The 20,699-nt window shown below is 41.0% G+C and overlaps 1 protein-coding gene across 8 annotated transcripts in view; it reads left to right on the plus strand.

Annotated features, from left to right (window-relative positions):
- The window catches only part of LOC133391686 (protein lozenge-like), a 337,731-nt gene that overhangs the window by 218,842 nt on the left and 98,190 nt on the right, over positions 1–20,699 (plus strand). The window contains exon 7 of one of the 8 annotated variants that reach the window (XM_061647400.1): positions 15,402–15,720. The exons of the other annotated variants lie outside the window; for them this stretch is intronic. Within the exon in view, the coding sequence (XP_061503384.1) occupies positions 15,402–15,607 (206 nt within the window). The 3' untranslated portion in view covers positions 15,608–15,720. Of the gene's footprint in view, positions 1–15,401; positions 15,721–20,699 lie in introns of those variants that run through there. 8 annotated transcript variants of the gene reach the window in all.

Below are 20,699 nucleotides of genomic sequence, written 5' to 3' on the forward strand. Positions count from 1 at the left end.
GAAACACTGCAGCAAGGGTTAAATGAACCGTTCATAAAATTTTAAGAGAGAGCTTTAACATTAAAAGAACACATTATCAATCACGATCATAACACAACAGAGGATTCCTATGCTATGAAAAATTTGCGCATACATTTTCTAGCAGGGTTACGGGATAAAAATCTAAAAATACAAGCACGTTTAAACAAGCATCTTGAATTCGAAGAATTGTTAGAATTTTTGGCGGTCGAAATAGTCCAACTTGAGAAGATCCAAAATATTGAAGAAAGGCTGTCCCAATCAAATAACGTGGAGCTAGAAGAATCTTGAATCCGGAGTTTCGACAATAGTGCTTACAACTCACGGTTCAATTCAACGCAACCTCAATACAGACATAATGGAACATGGAACACAAATAACATGGAAACTAACCATTTCGGTAATCCATAATTTAATAGCACAGCAATACAACCAAACATATCAAATGTTAGTAACAACTTTTCTCGTCCTGCGAGGTATTTTGTCCCTTACAGGAGCAACCAATACCAACAACCAAAACCAAATCAAGACCCAACTGCTCAAGCATCGCTTCATATCTAGTATAAAAAAAAACTGAACAAAGGGTCACTAGTCAATCAAAAACAAAACGCTAGTGATCCTATGATTAATGATCTCTTTCATTTTAGGATGCATGAAAAGGAAGAAGATTACGAAAAGCTGAATGTTAAATTCACTGACGAAGGTAAACTTATGAAACCATTTTTGTGGAGAACATCGAGAAGAGAGTGTTAAGTTTTTTGATCGACTCTGGAGCTTGCTTTAATGCTTTGAGCTGGGAATCAGCCAAACTGTTTGAGGTTTCATGCATCGACTTTGCAGATAATTTGACACTGTCAAGTTTCGATGGAACGGTATCGAAAACCATAGGCTCTACCGTGTTAGATTTGATCATTGGCAGTTCGAGGTATAAAACAAAGTTTTATAAAGTAAAATTACTTGGGGTTCCTGGCATAATCGGAGCAGAATTTTTGCACAAGTACATCTTCAATGAAGGGGAAACATTTTGAAAGTTTAATCTTAATTAAACCTAAACGTGAAATTAAAAACAAAGAGGAAATTAGTTGTTCTGATAAACATATAGTGGACAATAAGGTAGAAATCCAGGAGTGTGTGCCAAAAAAGGAAAAGAAAGGATTGTGATGGGTTGTGATTTACTGGAGCTAAAATAACATACAGAAATCATTGGAAGGGAAAAATACGATGCTTTCATAGATAAAATCAACCTTCACCACCTAGAAAGGGACTTGAAAACAATGTTAAAAATATTGTTCATTACTTTACCGACATATTTTTCCTGCCAGGTGATAAGCTGACACATACACAAGCAGCAAAACAAGGAATAGAGACAAATTCAAACATCCCTATACACAAAAGACAATAAAGATTCCCGGCTGCTTTAAACAAAATAATGGAAGACCAGATAGAAGAGATGTTAAAGCAGAACATAATAAGGCCAAGCAAAAGCCCTTGGAACGCACCAGTTATTGAGAGAGATTGACTGTCAAACTGAGTGGATGTGCCTTCCTCGTGCTCCTGATTTTATACGCTGTTTTGCCGTGTTATTTCTGGAATTTCAACATTTGCAACAGTGGTGCTGCTGAGTTGTTCGTACTGGCTAGTGCGTGCCTTCGATTAATATAAAGCTGCACTGGAGTTCTTCTGTTAATTCAACATTTTTGCCGAGAAAGTGTTTGGCTTCGTTTCTGCTCCTGTCACTCATCAGTTTGTGCTGAGTCATCGTTATGCAGTGCTCAACCTGCAATGCACCCACCGATAGTGCTAATTCGGTGTCCTGTGCCGGTGTTTGTGGTTCCAAGCATCACACCCATTGCACGGGGTTGTCCCGTGATTCTACTCGTGAGCTTGGGCGTAATAATCAGTTATTGTGGTTGTGCAAAACATGTCACGAGTTTCGCATTGGCACAAATTCACTTCTCACAAGTGAGATAGCAGCCCTACTCGAATTGGTGAAAGCAGATATTCTCACCACAATTGACTCATCTCTCTCTTCTCTTAGATCGGCTATCAAGAGCGATTTGCTTCCTGAGATCCTCGCTCTCGTTGATAAGCGAGCGCTAGCACCCATATTAGCTAAGCCGTCTGTCAGCAACGCATCGCGAACGCACACATTCACTAATGTATCGTCGCTCAATGCCACAAATACATCCAGAATGACTAAAACAGCTTCCGCTCGCCGTACATTTACTAACTCAACGGAGCTCACTGATGATATCCAAACTGCGAACGATACCAACACTGTGGAAGATTCTGACAACTGTAACCACTACAATCATCGTACTAAGCCGACTAGTGATGTTAGTGCTGGAAACTATCGAACAAATACACAAGCATCTTCTGATCCTGTTTTGAACCAAAACACCACCAACACGGGCATAGCCGAGAAAGTATGGTTATACTTCACGAACATCAAATCGCATGTCTCCGCTGATGATATGCTTGTGTGGCTTAAAGCTGTGCTACCAACGGACGATATTAATGTTTACCGTCTCACGAAAAAGGGTGTGAACCTGGACTCGATGTCCTTCATATCGTTCAAAGTGAGTGTTCCTAAATCTCTTAAGGAGCTTGCGCTGCAGTCTACTATTTGGCCAGTTTCACTTACTGTTCGGGAGTTTGTTGCTCGTGGCCTACCAAAGCAACGTGTACATGAAAGGGCTCGATTTGACCCTTCTGAGCTTATTTCGCATCGTACAAATAGTGAAAATTGCTCTTCAGCTGTGCCAAAAACTACCGCTCATCCGGATCATTTTTTGGAACATCGATCGCCACCCCCACAGCGCGGGATTCTATCACCATCCCAGATGACCGAGATCCTAGAGGCTATTCAACTGGAGTTTCCTCCCACACCGCCTCAGTTATCACCGGGGGTGGGGCTTCAATCACAATCCAATCTCAGCAACAAGAACCGCTCACCACAGATCAGCCCGTCTGCCAAACGGATAGGTCACAATTCATAGACCCATTCGTGATCTATTACCAAAATGTTCGAGGCCTTCGCACCAAATACAATGAATTGCGCCTTTCTGCGAATGAATCAGGGTTTGAAATGCTTGCCCTTACTGAAACCTGGTTAAATGAATCGATTCCATCCAACATGGTCCTTGATAGTGATGCCTACAACATATACCGCTGTGATCGAAGCAGGTTAAACAACGAACGTTCGCGTGGGGGTGGTGTGCTACTGGCATGTTCCGTTCGATATCCTTCTGTGGCACTTAACATGAATCAACCCACGCTTGAAGCTTTATGTATACGTGTTTCTTTTTCTAAGTTTCGTCTTTATGTGGGGATTGTTTATGTGCCACCGTATTTGAGCAGCGACCGCAACTATTTGGAATCCCTTTCTGCTTTCATCAGTGATGCATACATGCAAATGAAACCGAATGATCATCTTATCCTTCTGGGTGACTTCAATCAACCTGCGTTAGAGTGGTCGCTTTCTACCGCAGTAAGGCCAGATTCATCTTCAGCTATAAGACATTATGTGCCACATATTTCTTCGAATACATCCAGTTCCTGCTTTTTGGATATGTTAAACCTGCATGAACTCTATCAGCTGAACGGGGTGCATAACCATTTAAATCATTATTTGGACCTGGTGCTCTCCAACTCTGCTGCAGCTGCTTGTTGTTCTGTGTATCCTGCTTCGTCACTGCTCCTGCCCCAGGATGCCCATCATCCTGCTCTAGAAATTGCGTTACCGTCTTCTTTATTTAGGGCTAGTAGGGTTTTGAATGTATTACCTTCTGCTCCTAATTCATTGAGTGTTCGTTATAACTTTCGGCTCACAGACTATCGTAAACTTAATTCAATTCTATCTCGTTCCGACTGGTCTTTTTTTTATCAATGTACATCGGTCGACGAGGCTGTCCAATCGTTTAATGCTTTGTTAACCTCTGCACTCCTTTCATGTACACCTATTTTTCGTTCCCCTCCTAATCCTCCCTGGTCCAATCGTACTCTTCGCAACCTGAAAACGGATAGAATGAAATATCTTAGGAGATATTGTCTGAACCGATCTGCTTTCAACTTTCGTTTATTTAAGTACGCTGCCTCTGCGCATCGACTATACAACAGGGCTCGTTTTGAGGCCTATTCGAGTAGACTGCAATCGCGTTTCCGTTCTGATCCAGCATCCTTCTGGCAATTTGTTAGGATTCGAAGAGGGTGCAATACGTTACCTAATGAAATGGTACTTGATTCTCGAACTGCCTCTACGCCTGTTGAGATCTGTGAGCTATTCTCTACACCGGTTAGTGACCCTAACCTTATCGAGGGTGGGCTACTCTACACGCCAGAGAACTTAATTAATCTCTCCGATATTTCGGTTAGCTCTGAAACAGTTGTACAGGTGTTATTTGGGTTGAAACGTTCTTTTATTCCTGGTCCAGATGGCATTCCTGCCTCTGTTTTAAAAAACTGTAAGGACGTGCTTGCTCCACACCTTGCTAAAATTTTCAACCTTTCACTTTCTCTCGGGGTCTTTCCTGCTCTTTGGAAATCCTGTTGGCTTTTTCCGGTACACAAAAAGGGATGCCGTAGCATTGTTTCTAATTATCGTGGGATAACCCAAACTTGCGCCACAGCCAAAACTTTTGAGCTATGTATCCTTCCAACCATACTTCATAGTTGTAGTTCAGCTATTAGCCCTAAACAGCATGGGTTTATGCCTGGTAGGTCTACTTCAACTAATCTCATGTCTTTTATTTCCAATATTTTTAGATCTTTTGAGGCCGGTACCCAACTTGATGCAATATACACCGACTTTCATGCTGCTTTTGATAGTTTACCTCACTCTTTATTATTAGCTAAATTGTCTAAACTTGGTTTTGGTGATGGCATTATTAACTGGCTGTCCTCATATTTAAGTAATCGATCATGCAGGGTTAAAACCGGGTCGTACTTTTCTGAGGAGTTTTTTTGTACGTCAGGTGTCCCTCAGGGTTGTGTGCTAAGTCCACTTCTGTTTTCTTTGTTCATCAATGATGTCTGTAATGTTTTACCTCCTGATGGTCATCTCCTTTATGCGGATGATATCAAAATCTTTTTACCTGTGTCTTCTTCTTCTGATTGTCTGAGACTTCAGCATTACCTCAATGCATTTGCTCATTGGTGTTCATCCAATTTACTTCGCCTGTGTCCCGAAAAATGTTCTGTTATTTCTTTCTCTCACTCTCTTTCTCCTATTTTATTTAACTATACTCTCTCTAGCGCTTCCCTCTCTCGTGTTATGTCCATCCGTGACCTTGGTATTATACTTGACTGTCGTCTCAACTTTAAACTGCAGCTTGATGAGGTGCTACTAAAAGCAAATCGAACCCTTGGGTTTATCTTACGTTTTACCTCTATTTTTAGAGATCAAAGCATCCTAAAAATCCTTTATTGTGCTATGGCCTATTCTTGAAAATGCTAGTATCATCTGGAATCCTCCTACTATTGATGGCTGTTCGAGAATTGAAAGCATTCAGCGCCTCTTTACCAGGATTGCCTTTCGTCGTTTGTTCGGTGCTGCCTCACTACCTCCCTATGAAACGCGATTGCAGTTATTCAATCTTCACTCCTTAAGCTTCCGCCGCCAAGTGTTTCAGGCTTGTTTTATTGGTGGCTTATTACTTTCTGCTACTGATGCTCCTGATTTACTCTCGTCCATCTCGCTGTATGTTCCCTCTCGTTCTCTTCGTCCACGTGATCCTCTGTCAATTGAAACACGTCATACTCTTTATACTTTCAATGACCCTCTTCTGTCCTGTTTCAGGTTGTTTAACCACTTTTACTATCTCTTTGATTTCGACTCCTCTCTTAACTCTTTCCGTAACCGTATTTTTTCTTCTAATTCCCTTTAATTATTCTCCTTAGTTTTCTATTACTCTCTTTTTTTTTGTTAAGTTTATGATAGCCTCTACGCTCTACTCTTGTTTTTTTTCTTTTCATCTTTGCTAGGTCAAGACTAGGTTAGTTAGGCTTAGTTTTTCATGAATTATTTTGTTTATTTGTTAGTATTAAATTAGTTTTAAGTCTATTATATTTAGCCTTGATGGCGGATATTGTATTAAATAAATGAAATGAAATGAAATGAAATGAAATGAAATGTGTTGAACTGGAACAGAAACGCAAAGTGGAAATACCGAGTGGACTGTTTTACCAAATGAAAAGACGTGTGTTCGCTTGTACGCTTAATGCAGGAATGACCTTTATTCAGCGTTCAATCGTGTGTGTGGTGTGCAAAGTGTGGCCCGATTGGCAATCATTCGGTGTTGCCTGATAGGCACTTGTCGCATCAATCCGAGAAGCTCAACACTCCTCCTCAACACTGAATGGTTTTATTCCGATCGCTTCCCTAAGTTGTCGGAGTTTCACTGCTTGCAACGGTTTGGTAAGCAAATCAGCTTGCATGTGTTCGGTTGGGCAGTACTGCAGTTTCACGATGCCGTCCCGAACCATATCCTCCACGAAATTAAATTTCGTATCGATGTGCTTTGCTTTACGTTCGGCTCGGTCTCCTTTAGTCAGCGCAATGCAACTTTGATTGTCTTCGTTGACCAGAACTGGACCATCCAGTTGCTCACCAACATCCGCCATCAGTTTCAGGATCCACTTTACCTCCTGTAGACACTCGGCAAGGGAAACATATTCGGCCTCGGTACTAGATAGTGCCACACACTTCTGCTTATGACAGCCCCATCCGATGAGCCCGCCGCCGAACTTAAACACGAACCCCAAGTTGGATTTGCGGTCACTCTCGTCGCCTGCCCAATCGGCGTCCACAAAACACTCCAGCTTTTGTCCGCCGCTTCCAAGGTACAATACACTATCCAGTGTACCCTTGAGGTAACGTAGTATCCGTTTGGCCTCGTTCCAATCTGCTTCTGATGGATCTTGCACTCTCCTGCCCAGAATGGCTGTGGCGATTGCAATATCGGGTCTGCTGGTCTCTGCAGCGTACAACAGAGCTCCTATGAGACTTTGATACACTTTTGGCGAATCCAACTTCCTGCCATTCTCCTCCTTTCGTTTTAAGAAGCCGGGATCCATCGGGTATTTGGATGGTTTAGCATCCAGCATGCCGAAACGCTCCAGAACTCATTCCAAATAAGCTTGTTGGTCCATACAGTAACGCCCATCGTTCCGCCGAATACGTATGCCGAGAAAAATTCTTAGGTTACCCATGATGCTGATTGTGAAATTCAGTGTCAGGACGTGGACCAGCTCAGAAAATTCTTCCTCCGTGTTACATATGACGATCACATCGTCAACGTAAATGAGAACAAAGATGGACTTACCCGCTTTTTCGCGTATGTACAAACATGGGTCCGCCGTTGATTGGATGAAACCCATAGTTTTCAGTACGTCGTCGATCTTCGTATTCCAGACACGAGGAAGCGATGCAGCCTGCATATTTCGTTCGGGTTATCGCTTTCGAATCCCTGTGGCTGGCGCATAAAAATCTCCTTCTTGAGAAGACCTTCTTGAGAAGAGATGTAGATACGCCGTCTTTATGTCAACGTGCTTCGTTAACATCTTTCTTTTACTCGCCAGAACCAGCATCGTCCGGAAAGTAATCTGCTTTACGACGGGGGCAAACACCAGGTCGTAATCCGTCCCGAATTTCTGGCAAAAACCTTGCGCCACCAGCCGTGCTTTATACCGAACGAAATGACCGTCTTCATCCGCCTTACACTTGAAGATCCATTTCGACCCGATAGCTTTCCGGTGTGGCGGCAGCTCCGCTAGCTCCCACGTTCCATTTTCCTGATGGGACTGCATTTCTTCTGCCATCGCTGATTTCCATTCGGCACTCTCAAGACCGGATACAGCTTCCTTATACGTGTTTGGTTCTGCTACACTTTCCTTCACCAGATATACTTCCTCGTCATATCTTACCGGTGGAACGCCAGCTGTCTCCGGCACCGCAGCTCCAGCTTCAGCGTCGTCATCGTCCCACAGTCTGCGAATCCAATTGTTATCATTGTTGTTCCAAAAACCTTGTGGCCAGCCATTGTCTGAACAATCCCAACCATAAAATTCAGATTCGGAGATTGTATCATTGGCCACGTTAGTTTTAGCTTCCCGTTTCGTTTCATCGAGATACCACTCCATTTCAACGCTTTCAGTCGAACTATCCTCTATTTTGGGATCGTCGTATGTCTGCTCCTTGGCCTCTGATTTAATCACTCGATCCTGTGCGATTCGCAACCAATACATATCGCTCACTTTATCCGCGACCGCGACGACCGTATTTCCGTAAACGGAAAAAACCGCACGCACACCTTTTTCCGCGAGTTTACCGACTGAAATCATGTTCCCCTCCAGCGTAGGGACATACAACACACCCCGTAGCGTGATTTCAACTTTTCACCGCACACTTGATCAGGCAATCGCCAACGCCTTCAACGCGATTTTCGCTGCCATCCGCGACGGTAACATTTGAACGCAAGCTTTTTTCCATTACCGTGAACGCGCTTTTGTCACTACACATGTGCGAACTTGCACCCGAGTCGATTATCCACGACCGATCGTTACCGCGAATTTCAGGCTGACGAACCATGAACGTGAACGAACTTGTGTCGTTTTCGTGCACCCGGGTCAACGTACGTCCACGTACCCTCCCGCATCATCAACATCTGTTCTTTGAAAGCCCACGACCGATAGTTTCGGTTGTTCAGCCGGATGACACCCACTTTCGAAAAATCCATTTTTGTCCGTGCAAAAACCTTTCCGGTTGGATTTTTTCTTTCACCACGAAAAAACACACGATTCCTTAACCGCCCTGCGTACCTTCCGGAAATGTCCTAATTTTTTCACACTGAAAAAATAACTGTTTTTCCGAACCGCGTCGCGCACTTTTCAATTGAACTGGTCACACAGAGCTGGGCACATAACCTGTTGAACTGGAAGAGAAACGCAAAGTGGAAATACCGAGTGGACTGTTTTACCAAATGAAAAGACGTGTGTTCGCTTGTACGCTTAATGCAGGAATGACCTTTATTCAGAGTTCAATCATGTGTGTGGTGTACAAAGTGTGGCCCGATTGGCAATCATTCGGTATTGCCTGATAGGCACTTGTCGCATCAATCCGAGAAGCTCAACATTATGTGCATACCAAAAAAGGGAAATGGGGAGGAAGAAAAGAAATTTCTAATTGTAGTAGATTTCAGGGCACTAAATGAAATAACGAAGCCCTTCATTTATCCAATCCTTAGGATAGATGACATTATGGATAGTATAGGGCAGGTATGTCAAACTGGTCGATTCTGAATGCGGCCCGCGAGAGTATTTTGAGAATTGCTAAAAGCACTGCAAACCATAAATCTGTTATTACTATCTGTCAAAGTGTATTAAATTTTCCAAAGAAGAACAACCCTTTTGTTGGTATATTTTTCGAAACTAACATGAATGTACCCATAACATCTCATAAACTTATTCTACACAAACGTACATATCAATCGAGACCCTTAAGAAACATGGAATCGAATGCAAACTCAGTGGTATTATGTTTCGATTTTATTCTGAATAGGGTAAATGTACCTATAGTGGTGGTAGTACCAATAGTGGCGCTATTGCTCTAAAATGCGGTTCATAGGGCAAATTAAAAGTATTTAAGTTATTTAAGTTAGTGTGAAATGTTCTTTAGCCTTTTAAAAAGGGTTTAAAAGTTAAATGGGGCCATTCCGTTACTTAGTGACCGAAAAATCCATTATTTTGTGAAATGTGTTAACATTTTTCCAAAATCCTTAGGATTTCATAACAAAACTCACATTTCTGTTAACGTTCTAAATGATCACATACTCACGCAATTAGTTTTTCAACATGACTGTCGCAAAATTTTGAAAGGAGAGTGAAAATTGTAATATCTTTAACGTTTGTTGTAAGCAAAGTTCAAAATTTATTACAGCCTTTCTGGAGTTCTTGCGACTGAATGCCGCTCGTTGTGCCTGTCCCTATGTATATATGCGTTAAGACAGGCGTTATGCGTGTATATATGCGTTAACTCACACCACCTAGCGTGCCTGTCGTAACGCTGCTAGATCGGGTTGGCTCATCCATGCTAATATTGCAGTTTGTTGCAGTCAAATAATTTGACAATGACTGTTATGGAATGTTATTGTTTTACTAAAATTATTTGCCCTTTGACCATATTTATGCATTTCTAAGTGTTTTTTACCATAGTGCCATTATAGGTACACAAAACAGGCATGTTCCTATAGTGGTTATAGTTATAAAATCAATAAATACAGGCCATTTTAGATTTTTTCGAGGAAATTTTTGACATGTCGTACTGTTTTCACTAAAATAAGCAACAGAAATGAGTTTTATTTAAGTAATTTACCACAAACAGGCCAAAATTCGCTTATCTGGCTGAATGAAAAATTGACTTCAAATCAAGCACACTCTCCCGGGTGTTGGTTGATGACAGGTGTAATGCAGTACTTTAGTGAATAGTTTCATCAATCAAATTTATACATTTTTTTACGATCAAATTACGCAAGAAACCAATATTATGGCAGTAATCGTTGCTATTCACACGAAAACATCTTCAAAACTAAGTTATATTGATATTATACACTGTTTGGGGCATCCTTGTTTACCACCACTATAGGAACACAATACGACGACTATAGGAACCATACCACCATTATAGGCACAACGAAGCAATCACAAAAATATGTATTTTTTCGTAAATTTGATATATTTCATGGTAAAAATGGTTGTGATTGCGAAGATAAAACATATTCCAATTGCTATGTGTTAAAATATTCAGAAATTGTCCTTCCTGACACTTTAAATCCATTAAAACACATCGGTACCTCTACAAATTGCACCACTATTGGTACATTTACCCTATTAGCATAATTTTGTGCACACTCGATTGCACATTCTGTATGTAAAAATAGATCTGCGTCAACTGTCTACAAACGAAAAAGGAATGAAAATAACTTGATACATACACTAGGAAACTTTGCAACAACTAGTGATTGATTGCCGGAATCGCATTCACGGCTCAAAATCATTTCCGGTCATAGCTATTCCGACTTCGAATCCGGCCAAATCAAACCAACAGTTCCGTTCCGTGCTGTCCGAAGCCTATAGAGCCATTTAGAGCCATTCGGAACCGTTTGAGTCATCGGTTGTCCCACCGAATTTGACAATCTCCATGGCCCCGACTGCCGAGTAAAGGCTTCAGTCGGCTTCGATTTTTTTCGGACCTTAGAATGTTACATCATTGATATTCGATTGGAGCCACTTCTGTTTTTTGTCATAATCATGCCACCATAAATATTGATAAAAATGATTGTTGCCAAGCTGGAATTATGTGTACCCAACATTCTGCAGGACGAGTTAATGTAATTTCCAACCTCCCCAAAAATCAAAACCAAAATGATATGATTACGCTTAAGCCTAAAGGATTTAGATTAAGGATAAAAAAAATCGAAATGCCGAAGCCTTGCAATACTAAGCTTATTAATAGATTAGCTCACACAGTCCTCAATTCCTCAATTCGCGAATCATCTCCCTTCAAGTGTCAAAAACAGATTTGCGGATCTGTATGGGATCACACACCAAGACTCTTCGTCAGATAAAATTATCGTAATTCGAAAAAGTTATTCGTAAAATACGGGTTCTTGTTATAAGAAATGAATATATCACCAGAACACTTGGAACTTGGAAATTAGCGAAAAATAATGTTTAAACACGTGTTATTACAATTTTTCTCTTGATGTGTCAAAACATTGCAAGCAAATATTTTTGTTATTCATCCAGTGATGGATAGCTCGGATTGCTTGAAAAAGATTCACTACAGGCTGCTAGACTTCTCCTACTTCAGTGAAAAAGTGTGTTTAACAGATATTTTCTAGTAGAACTGCCGTAAGAGAACGCGAGTAATTTAAAATGTCCTATTTTAATAATAACATTGAAAGTACATTAACAAAATTTTCTCACATAAAAAATAGCACATATAAAAAAACATCGCGAATTTGTACATAACAAACGATTCCAGATAAGAAGCGAAGAGTATAAAAAGTCAATTTGTTTAACAATAAAAATTTAAAAAAGTATTTTACATAAATATTGGGGTATATTTTCCATTCCCAACTTTGCGGCCCGCGAATCACTGAAAATTTGTACTTGCGGCCCTCTGAAGAAATGAGTTTGACACAGCTGGTATAGGGAATAGCAAATATTTCTCAACCATCGATCTTAAATTGGGATTTTTTCAAATTCCCATAGATTCCAAAGATGGCTCAAAAACTGCATTTTCGAACTGCATTAATGAGTTTACCAGAATGCTCATGGGTTTGAAAAATAGCCCATCAACGTTTCAAAATTTAATGAACACGGTAATCTACACAATTTAACCGGTCAAAGCATTAGTGTATTTGGATGACATTGTTGTGTTTGGGGAAACAGTGAAAAAACATAATTTGAATTTGATTAAAGTATTAGAGGGACTAAGACAGCACAATCTTAAAATAGAACCTACCAAATGCAAACTTTTGCATAGAGAGATTAATTACCTAGGCCACACAGTCAGCGAGAAGGGTGTCAAGCCCACGCAAGCAAACGTAGAAGCCATAATCAAAATGCAAACGCCGAAAACCCTAAAAGAATTACGGTCCTTTCTAGGAGCGATAAATTTTTATGGAAAATTTATACCTTATGTATCAGACGTCCGGAAACCCTTGCACGAACTACTTAAAAAAGATGCAAAGTTCGATTGGGATGAAAGGTGTGACACGGCCTTTGTCAAACTAAAAAATTTTCTTATCTCAGAACCCTTACTCGTACGACCAAACTATGATGACATTTTCACAATTACCACAGATGCTAGTGATTATGCGCTTGGAGCTGTGTTATCGAATGAAAAAACGAAGGATAAACCAATCGCTTATGCTAGTAGAACTCTTGTTGGAGCGGAAAATCGGTACCATCCAATCGAAAAAGAGTTACTAGCAATTGTTTGGGCCGTGGATTATTTCAAACACTAGATATACGGGCAGAAATTTGTGATATATTCAGACCACAGACCCTTAGTTTCCATCTGGCACCTCAAAGAAAATTCACCAATATTGACAAGGTTAAGGCTGAGGCTACAAGGCGAACAATGCGAGATAAGGTATAAACAAGGAAAAGAAAATGTGGTTGCTGATTTTCTCGCACGACTCCCTGGGGTAAAGTTGAGAGATGTAGAAGAAGTACAAAAAACAAATAGTACAATGGCTGTGATTACACGTCAACAACAAAAGGGTATAGAAGATAAACAAAAACATCAAATCAACATTACAGACGACAAGGTTGACGAAGAAGAACAAGAAGATCATTGGGGTGATTTGAGAAAAATGAATATAGATAAAGAAACGAACGAAAATGAACTACGGAGGGAGGAGAGGTTAAACAACATAAAGCAAATAGATAAAACCAAACTAAAAAAATACACACCCGGTTTAGATCGAATAAAAATAGAACCGAAGGAAATAGACACAATTCTCAAAGAATTTCACGATGCACCCTTAGGAGGTCATGGATGAGTTAGAAGAATGAAGAAGAGGATTAAGGATATGTTCTTTTGGGAGAATATGTACAAAGACATTGAGGGGTACATTAAAAGCTGTAGATCATGCCAGATGAACAAGATTGGTCACTATAACAGAATTCCATTGAAAATAACGACCACGTCAGGGGTACCAATCGAAAAGCGTTTCGTCGACATAGTAGTCCTACCGGAGTCAAATGCAGGAAACAAATCTGGGCTTGTCATGTAAGATGACTTAACGCGATAACGCGATAAAGAATTATTTGTGTACAAGGCACTCCTAAACAAATAGTTACAGATCAGATCATATTGCCAGTTAGTAAATTCACAATATGATCTTGCACATTAAGGGCTAATCAGCTAATTGAACTGCGGTACGAGTAACAGGAAGGTTGAACGGAGGAGGTTGATCGGATGAAGTTGAAGAAGAACGAGGTTGACGATGAACATCGGAGTAAGAAATTATGATCGCGTTGTCGCAATGCCATTAATACATCTCGGTTGAAAATGAAGAGCAGGAGGCACTCGGCTGGAAGAGAATACGTTAGATGTTATATGCGCACTCGGGAATTATATTACGTTGGAAGATACAACCGGCACCACCAAACAACAGAAACACGAGTATCGTGACGGAAGTAAAAATGAAAGGTTGCCAGGTGAAGCAAGAGAAAAATGCTTGAAGCAGAAACACCAATGATAATTTTCTTGCAAGGCAAGCATCAACAAAACGAAACAAAACAAAACAAAAAAGCGTAATGACATGTACCGACCTTGGCTTGGCCGCAACGATTTCGGCTGGTAATGCGGCGGCTACTACCCAGCTAGCAAAGCCGAAGGCCTTTGTATGGGAGCCATCGCGCTCATCAACCCACCAGACAAAGCCGAAGTCGCTCGAACCTTTTATTCTGTGCCAGAGCGAGAAAGCATGCATTCTGCATCAAGTTCTACAGCTGCAAACACAGCGCGTGTAGATGTGTATGTGCGCGGAGCTAATGTATGGATGAAGATGGGAAGCAGCGGGTTTTCTCGTTCAGTTGACGGGACCCGAACAATTTAATGGTTTAATCAGTCCAATACCAACGCTGCTGAGGGAGGGGTGTGTTTTTTTTTCGCAAGGTGGCATTCATCCTCATGATTATGAAAAACTGCATGTTCTTTGCAATATTTGCTTACTATGTTATTTTTTTCACCATTCTCTAAATTTTTCACCACTTTTCAAATATTTCATTAAAATACACGTGAAAGTTTCTATAGATAATTTTTTCAGAAGGAACGGCGCAAAAAAGCCGCATTGCTAAGTTTGATTATATTATCGATTTAAAAAAAGTTTCTGAACCCGTAATGAAAATAAAACAAAAACACGAAAAACTTTTTCTAGGTATATTTTGAGTTAGTGTTAGAACACACGCTCCTTCGATCGTCAACCTTGTCCTCTCTCCATTCTCACGATGATCTTTCTCTCACCTCCTCTCCTATTTCACGGTTCGTGTTCTTTAGCCGCCTGTACGGATACGGCCGCCGTTATCAGCTGTCATCGACGGTCTATATCGTAGCGGCCAAGGTCGCTACATGTCATTACACTTTTTTTTTTAACGAAGCTTTAGCAAGAAAATTCCGACGTGGATTCTTTTTTTATGCATATCGATATTGTTATCGCCGAACTTTGCCATTTTTTTTATCGCATCCGGCAAACCTTCCTCGTGCTTTCAATAGACGTGTGCTGGTGCTGGTGTACCTCGCTAAATAAGTATATCTATTTAATTTGATAATGCTTCGGTTTTGTGTAATTGCTTTCTCTCTTATTTGATAGGGTATATTGTTCTGACCGCTCGTTATAAATTGAATGCTGCTAACCGTGAGTCGAACACATGCTGGGGGAGCTATTTGCATATTAGTTCGATGCCTCATCATTCAATTGCGCCGCTCAATCTACAGCTCAACCTCACCAGCTCAACCTCTATCATAAAATTCGTCTTCATCGGTGCCGTCATGTGTGAAGACGAAAGCAACTCGTAACATTGTTGGTGTTACATTTGGCGTTGTGCCGACCTCCCTGAACCCGTGTTTCTATTGTTCCACTCGCTGCTGTTCCATGTGTGTATAGGGGGGCGTCCATAAATTACGTAACGCTCAAAGGGGGGGGGGGGGGGTTCCCTGTAGCGTTACGGTTTGTTACATAGGGGAGAGGGGGGGTTCACATTATGTTACGTAACGTAATACAATCCTATCACTGGTCACTGACAAATGATCGCCCACCTGGGTAAGTTTTGCACTTTTATTTCTTTATATTTTTTGATAGGGAATACGTTTTGCTAAACGAGCATTTGAGAATGCATGCTAGCCAAGGAGAAGGGAAAAAAACCTTACTTCAGAACAAAAGAATGATGATTGGTTTAAAGAAGTAATACACATACATAATGAAGATGCCATATGGAATGAAGAAGATGCCAATGTAATCGAAACAGATTGTTACGCTCGCAATTATTAAATTCGTAACGGACGTGTCAAATTGTAAATTCGCGTGGTGCGCGATCACCTTAATCGAGAAACCGGGAACGCTACGTGTAAAAGCGGAATAAAAATGCGTCACATACACTAACATGCGGCACTCACGCGTACGTACACTTATGTACTATTATCCTCGGAAAGGATAAACTAACACCCTAAAAATTGTATGGGCTTCCGGGGGTATAAAAGGGACCGAACTTTTAATAAATGATCATTCGGATTTTGCAACTCTTAGAAACCTCGTCTTTTTTTGATTTTGCATATTCGGATCAAGAAAGAAATCTCTCATCCCTCTTCACCCCCTTCTGCGGCATAGGCTCCTCAAATTACTTGAGAGAGCAACTAGCGGGAAGGTTTATTATTGGTGTTGAACGGTTGAGAAGATCGCTGTTACCCGAGCGGGTTTGATTTACAAGGCCGCATCCTTCGCGTGGCCCACAGATCCGTTCGCCGTCGTAACATTTGGTGGCTCCAGAGAGGAATCTTCCTCATATTTGTATGGTAGAGAGATTTGCCCGTGGTATGAAAGCTTCCGCAAATTCTCTAGCCTTCTACATTCTCACCGAAGAGAAATTGCTTCGCTCCTAGACGAACCTATCCTCGCTCCAGAGGAAGCACTCACACTAGGAGGAAGACAGCATCGCTTCCGATAGGATTGCATCCGCTCTCCACCTACGCTTTTGCACTCACGTATAGGCTCCACTAATACGTGTACAGCTCCAGCGAGCTGCGTATGCGATAGCGTGAGAGAGCACTAAGCGAGAGCTCCAAGGGAGAGCCCTTGCGCACCGTTGAACCAGTGCGACATCGCACACCCACACCAATCTGTGCACTATACACGCACACGAACTCATCAGCACATTAGCTACGTCATGACTACGAAAAGAAACCTTACTCCGTTCGTCGATAACGACAATGGTAGCTGCCGCTTATGCAGCCGGATTGATGATCCCAATATGGTTCAATGCGACGAATGCGATCGCTGGTTCCATATGGCATGTGCCAAACTGAACCGGTTGCCTAAAGCAGACGAACCATTCTTGTGCATAAAATGCACAAAAGACTATGCTAAGATTAAGGCTCCAGCGTCGACTGGCTCAGACCAAAACACGGCAATTGCAGCCCTAATCGAAGCACTTAAAGGTAGCAGCTTAGATACAAACACATATCTCAAACGCTTGACCTTTGATCAGCTACCTGATTTCGATGGCAAGGCCAAAGAATGGTTGAAATTCAAGCGTGCGTATCAGGAAACGACTAAGCAGGCTAAATATACAAATGTTGAAAACATGACCCGGCTTCAACACGCCCTTAAGGGAGAGGCGTATAAATGCGTGCACCGTCTATTTCTCGAGCCAGATAACGTGCCGGAAATAATTACGAAGATCGAAGAGCAATTCGGCAGAGCAGAACTCGTGTACGACGAGCTGCTTAAAGACGTGCAAAACATACGTGTTGAAAATCAGCACAAAATACCTGATTTGTCCGACGCGATTCAGGACATGATCACTAACATAAAGGCAATAAATATGCCTATGTATTTACAAGACCATCGCCTCGTAAATGAGTTGGCTTGTAAACTGCCTACTGATAGGCATCTAAAATGGATCGAATATAAATCCACCAATATCAAACCGGGTGTTCTTCCATCGCTGGAAGATTTTGGCAAATGGTTGCTGCCTCAAGCAAAGGTACTTAAAGAATTGCCAAAACGGCCAGTAAGGCCAAAACACTCGATGAACGTTCACCAGTCTTCAGCGCCCAACACAAAAAGACCGTTCAATCACAACCACTTTGGTAACGCACAAAACAATTCACCGGCCACTAACACATACGCAAGAAATGCAATAGATTACACCGCACAGAATAGCACAGCCGCACGAGAACGCGGCCCACATCCATGCGAAGAAACGCATCACCGTTTGCACTTCACAGCCGATGCGGAGGAGAATTGTCATCAAGAACAAAAAATACTTTACCAAATTGTTCCGGTCGTGTTACGCAACGAAGATAAAACGCTGAAAACATTTGCATTGTTAGATTCAGGGTCATCATTTACGTTGATCGAGGAAGAAACAGCTAATCAGCTTCAGTTAGAAGGGCCGACTGAGCCGATTACGATGACGTGGACGCAGAATTTGTCCATACGAGAGAAAGAAAGTAGGAAAGTAAGTTGCTTAGTGAAAGGAGAGAAGGAGAAGAAAGAACGTCTCCTGGAAAAAATGAGAACCGTGAAGAATCTCCAGCTCCCGAGGCAATCAATCGATTGCAACGTTCTCAGAGAGCAATGTCCTCATCTGAGAGGAATTGACATCAGCGATTACGAGAGCGCAAGGCCAACTATACTAATTGGTCTCGATCATAGCCATCTACTAATACCACTAGGGCGCAAAATGGGCCGAAGTGATGAGCCAATGGCAATCAAGACCAAGCTGGGTTGGACTGTCTTCGGGATGAACGTGAAAGGACACGAAGCGCCTCATAATCAGCCGATGATCCATTCATTTGCACTTTGGTCATACTTTGCTTTTCTCTTTGTTTTTGAATTAATTAAATTTTCTCTAGCAATAGCGTGTATTTCCCTTAGTTTTGTTCTTAACTCCTCACAAAAATCCGTATATGACTTTTTACGATCTGTTTTATGGAATATTGATGTTGGCAATCTAGCTTTCTTACCGAATACCAATTCGTAAGGCGTAAACCCAGTAGAGGAGTTTACACTAGTATTGTACTCCATCGCAAAATATGGCAATACTCTGTCCCACGTCTGATAATTTTTTCCCACAAATTGTCTCAGATAAATTTTTAGCTCTCTGTTTGCTCTCTCTACTACGTTCGCTTGTGGATGGTATGCCGAAGTATTATTTTTTTTAATTTTCAATAACCTACAAGTGTCTTTCATGACTTGGCTCATGAAGTTTGTGCCCTGATCTGTTACTAGTTCGGATGGGGTACCTACAAGACAGATTACGCCTTCAACAAACGCTTTTGCAACCGTTGTTGCCTCTTGGTTTTCTAAGGGAATAACTATAAGATATCTTGTAAGATCATCTTGAATGACAAGCCCATACTTGTTACCCCCCTCTGATTCTGGTAGGACAACGATATCCATATATAATTTTTCAAATGCGTATTTCGAAGTAGTGGTAATCTGCATAGGGATTTTGTTAAATTTTCCAATCTTATTGAGTTGGCATGACTTGCAACATCTGACATACCCTTCACTGTCACTATCCATTCCTCTCCAAAAGAACAATTCCTTGATTCTTTTCTTCATTCTTCTTACCCCTACATGTCCTCCTAATGGGGCATCGTGAAATTCTTGAAGCACGGTATTGACTTCGCTTCTTTCAATTTCAATCCTGTCTAGATCTGAGCTGTAATTTTTAAATTTGGTTTTAACTGTTTGTTTAATCTTATCTAGCTGTTCTTTTCTCTGCATTTCCTTGCCATTTAGATCCCCATCCCAATGTATTTTTAACAAATTTCCCCAGTGATCTTCTTGTTCGTCTTTCACAACATCTTCTTGTACATTATTCTCTTTTTTGTTATTTAGTGACTCTAATATTTGTTTACTTTGTTGACGTGTAACTACGGCTACTGTCTTGTTTGCTTGTTTTTCTTGTATTTCGTTCCGATTAAGTTCTGGTAGCCTTGATAAAAAATCAGCGACTACATTTTCCTTTCCCTTTTTGTAGCGAATTTCGCATTCCACCCCTTGGAGTCGTAATCTTAACCTTGATAGTATCGGAGAGTTTTCTTTGAGCCTCCAAATCGATACTAACGGTCGATGATCAGAATAAACTAGGAATTTTTGCCCATAAATGTAATGTTTAAAATATTCAACGGCCCATACAATAGCCAAAAGTTCCTTTTCAATAGGATGGTACCGTTTTTCCGCTCCTACAAGGGATTTACTAGCGTATGCAATTGGTCTGTCTTTCGTTGTTTCATTGGATAATTCTGCCCCAAGAGCATAATCACTAGCATCGGTTGTAATGACAAAGGTATCCTTATAATTTGGTCGTACCAGCAAAGGCTCTGAAACTAGAAATTGTTTTAATTTTTCAAATGCCTTTTCACAGTGCTCATCCCAAACGAAATTTTTATTTTTCTTCAGTAGCTCGTGTAATGGTTTCCTGATTTCAGACACGTTAGGGATAAATTTACCATAAAAGTTAATTGTTCCCAAAAACGATCGTAATTCTTTTATACTTTTTGGTGTTGGCATATCCAATATAACTTTCACATTTCCTTGTGTTGGCTTAATTCCTTGTTCATTTATAGTATGGCCCAAATAATTAATTTCTGTATGAAGAAGTTTGCATTTTAATGGTTCAATTTTAAGATTGTATTGCATTAGCGCTTTAAGAACTTTAATTAAATTAAAATTATGCTCCTCTGCCGTTTCGCCAAACACCACAATATCATCTAGATAGACAAACGCTTTGACAGGCTGAATTGAGTATAGGACTGTGTTCATTAGTTTTTGGAATGTTGATGGGCTATTTTTGAGACTCATTGGCATTCGTAAAAATTCATAGTGTCCCTTAGACGTTGAAAATGCAGTCTTTGCAGCGTCTTTGCGTGCTATGGAAAT

The sequence above is a fragment of the Anopheles gambiae genome, chromosome X, assembly GCF_943734735.2.
Source record: "Anopheles gambiae chromosome X, idAnoGambNW_F1_1, whole genome shotgun sequence".
In the NCBI taxonomy this organism is placed as follows: Eukaryota; Metazoa; Arthropoda; class Insecta; order Diptera; family Culicidae; genus Anopheles; species Anopheles gambiae.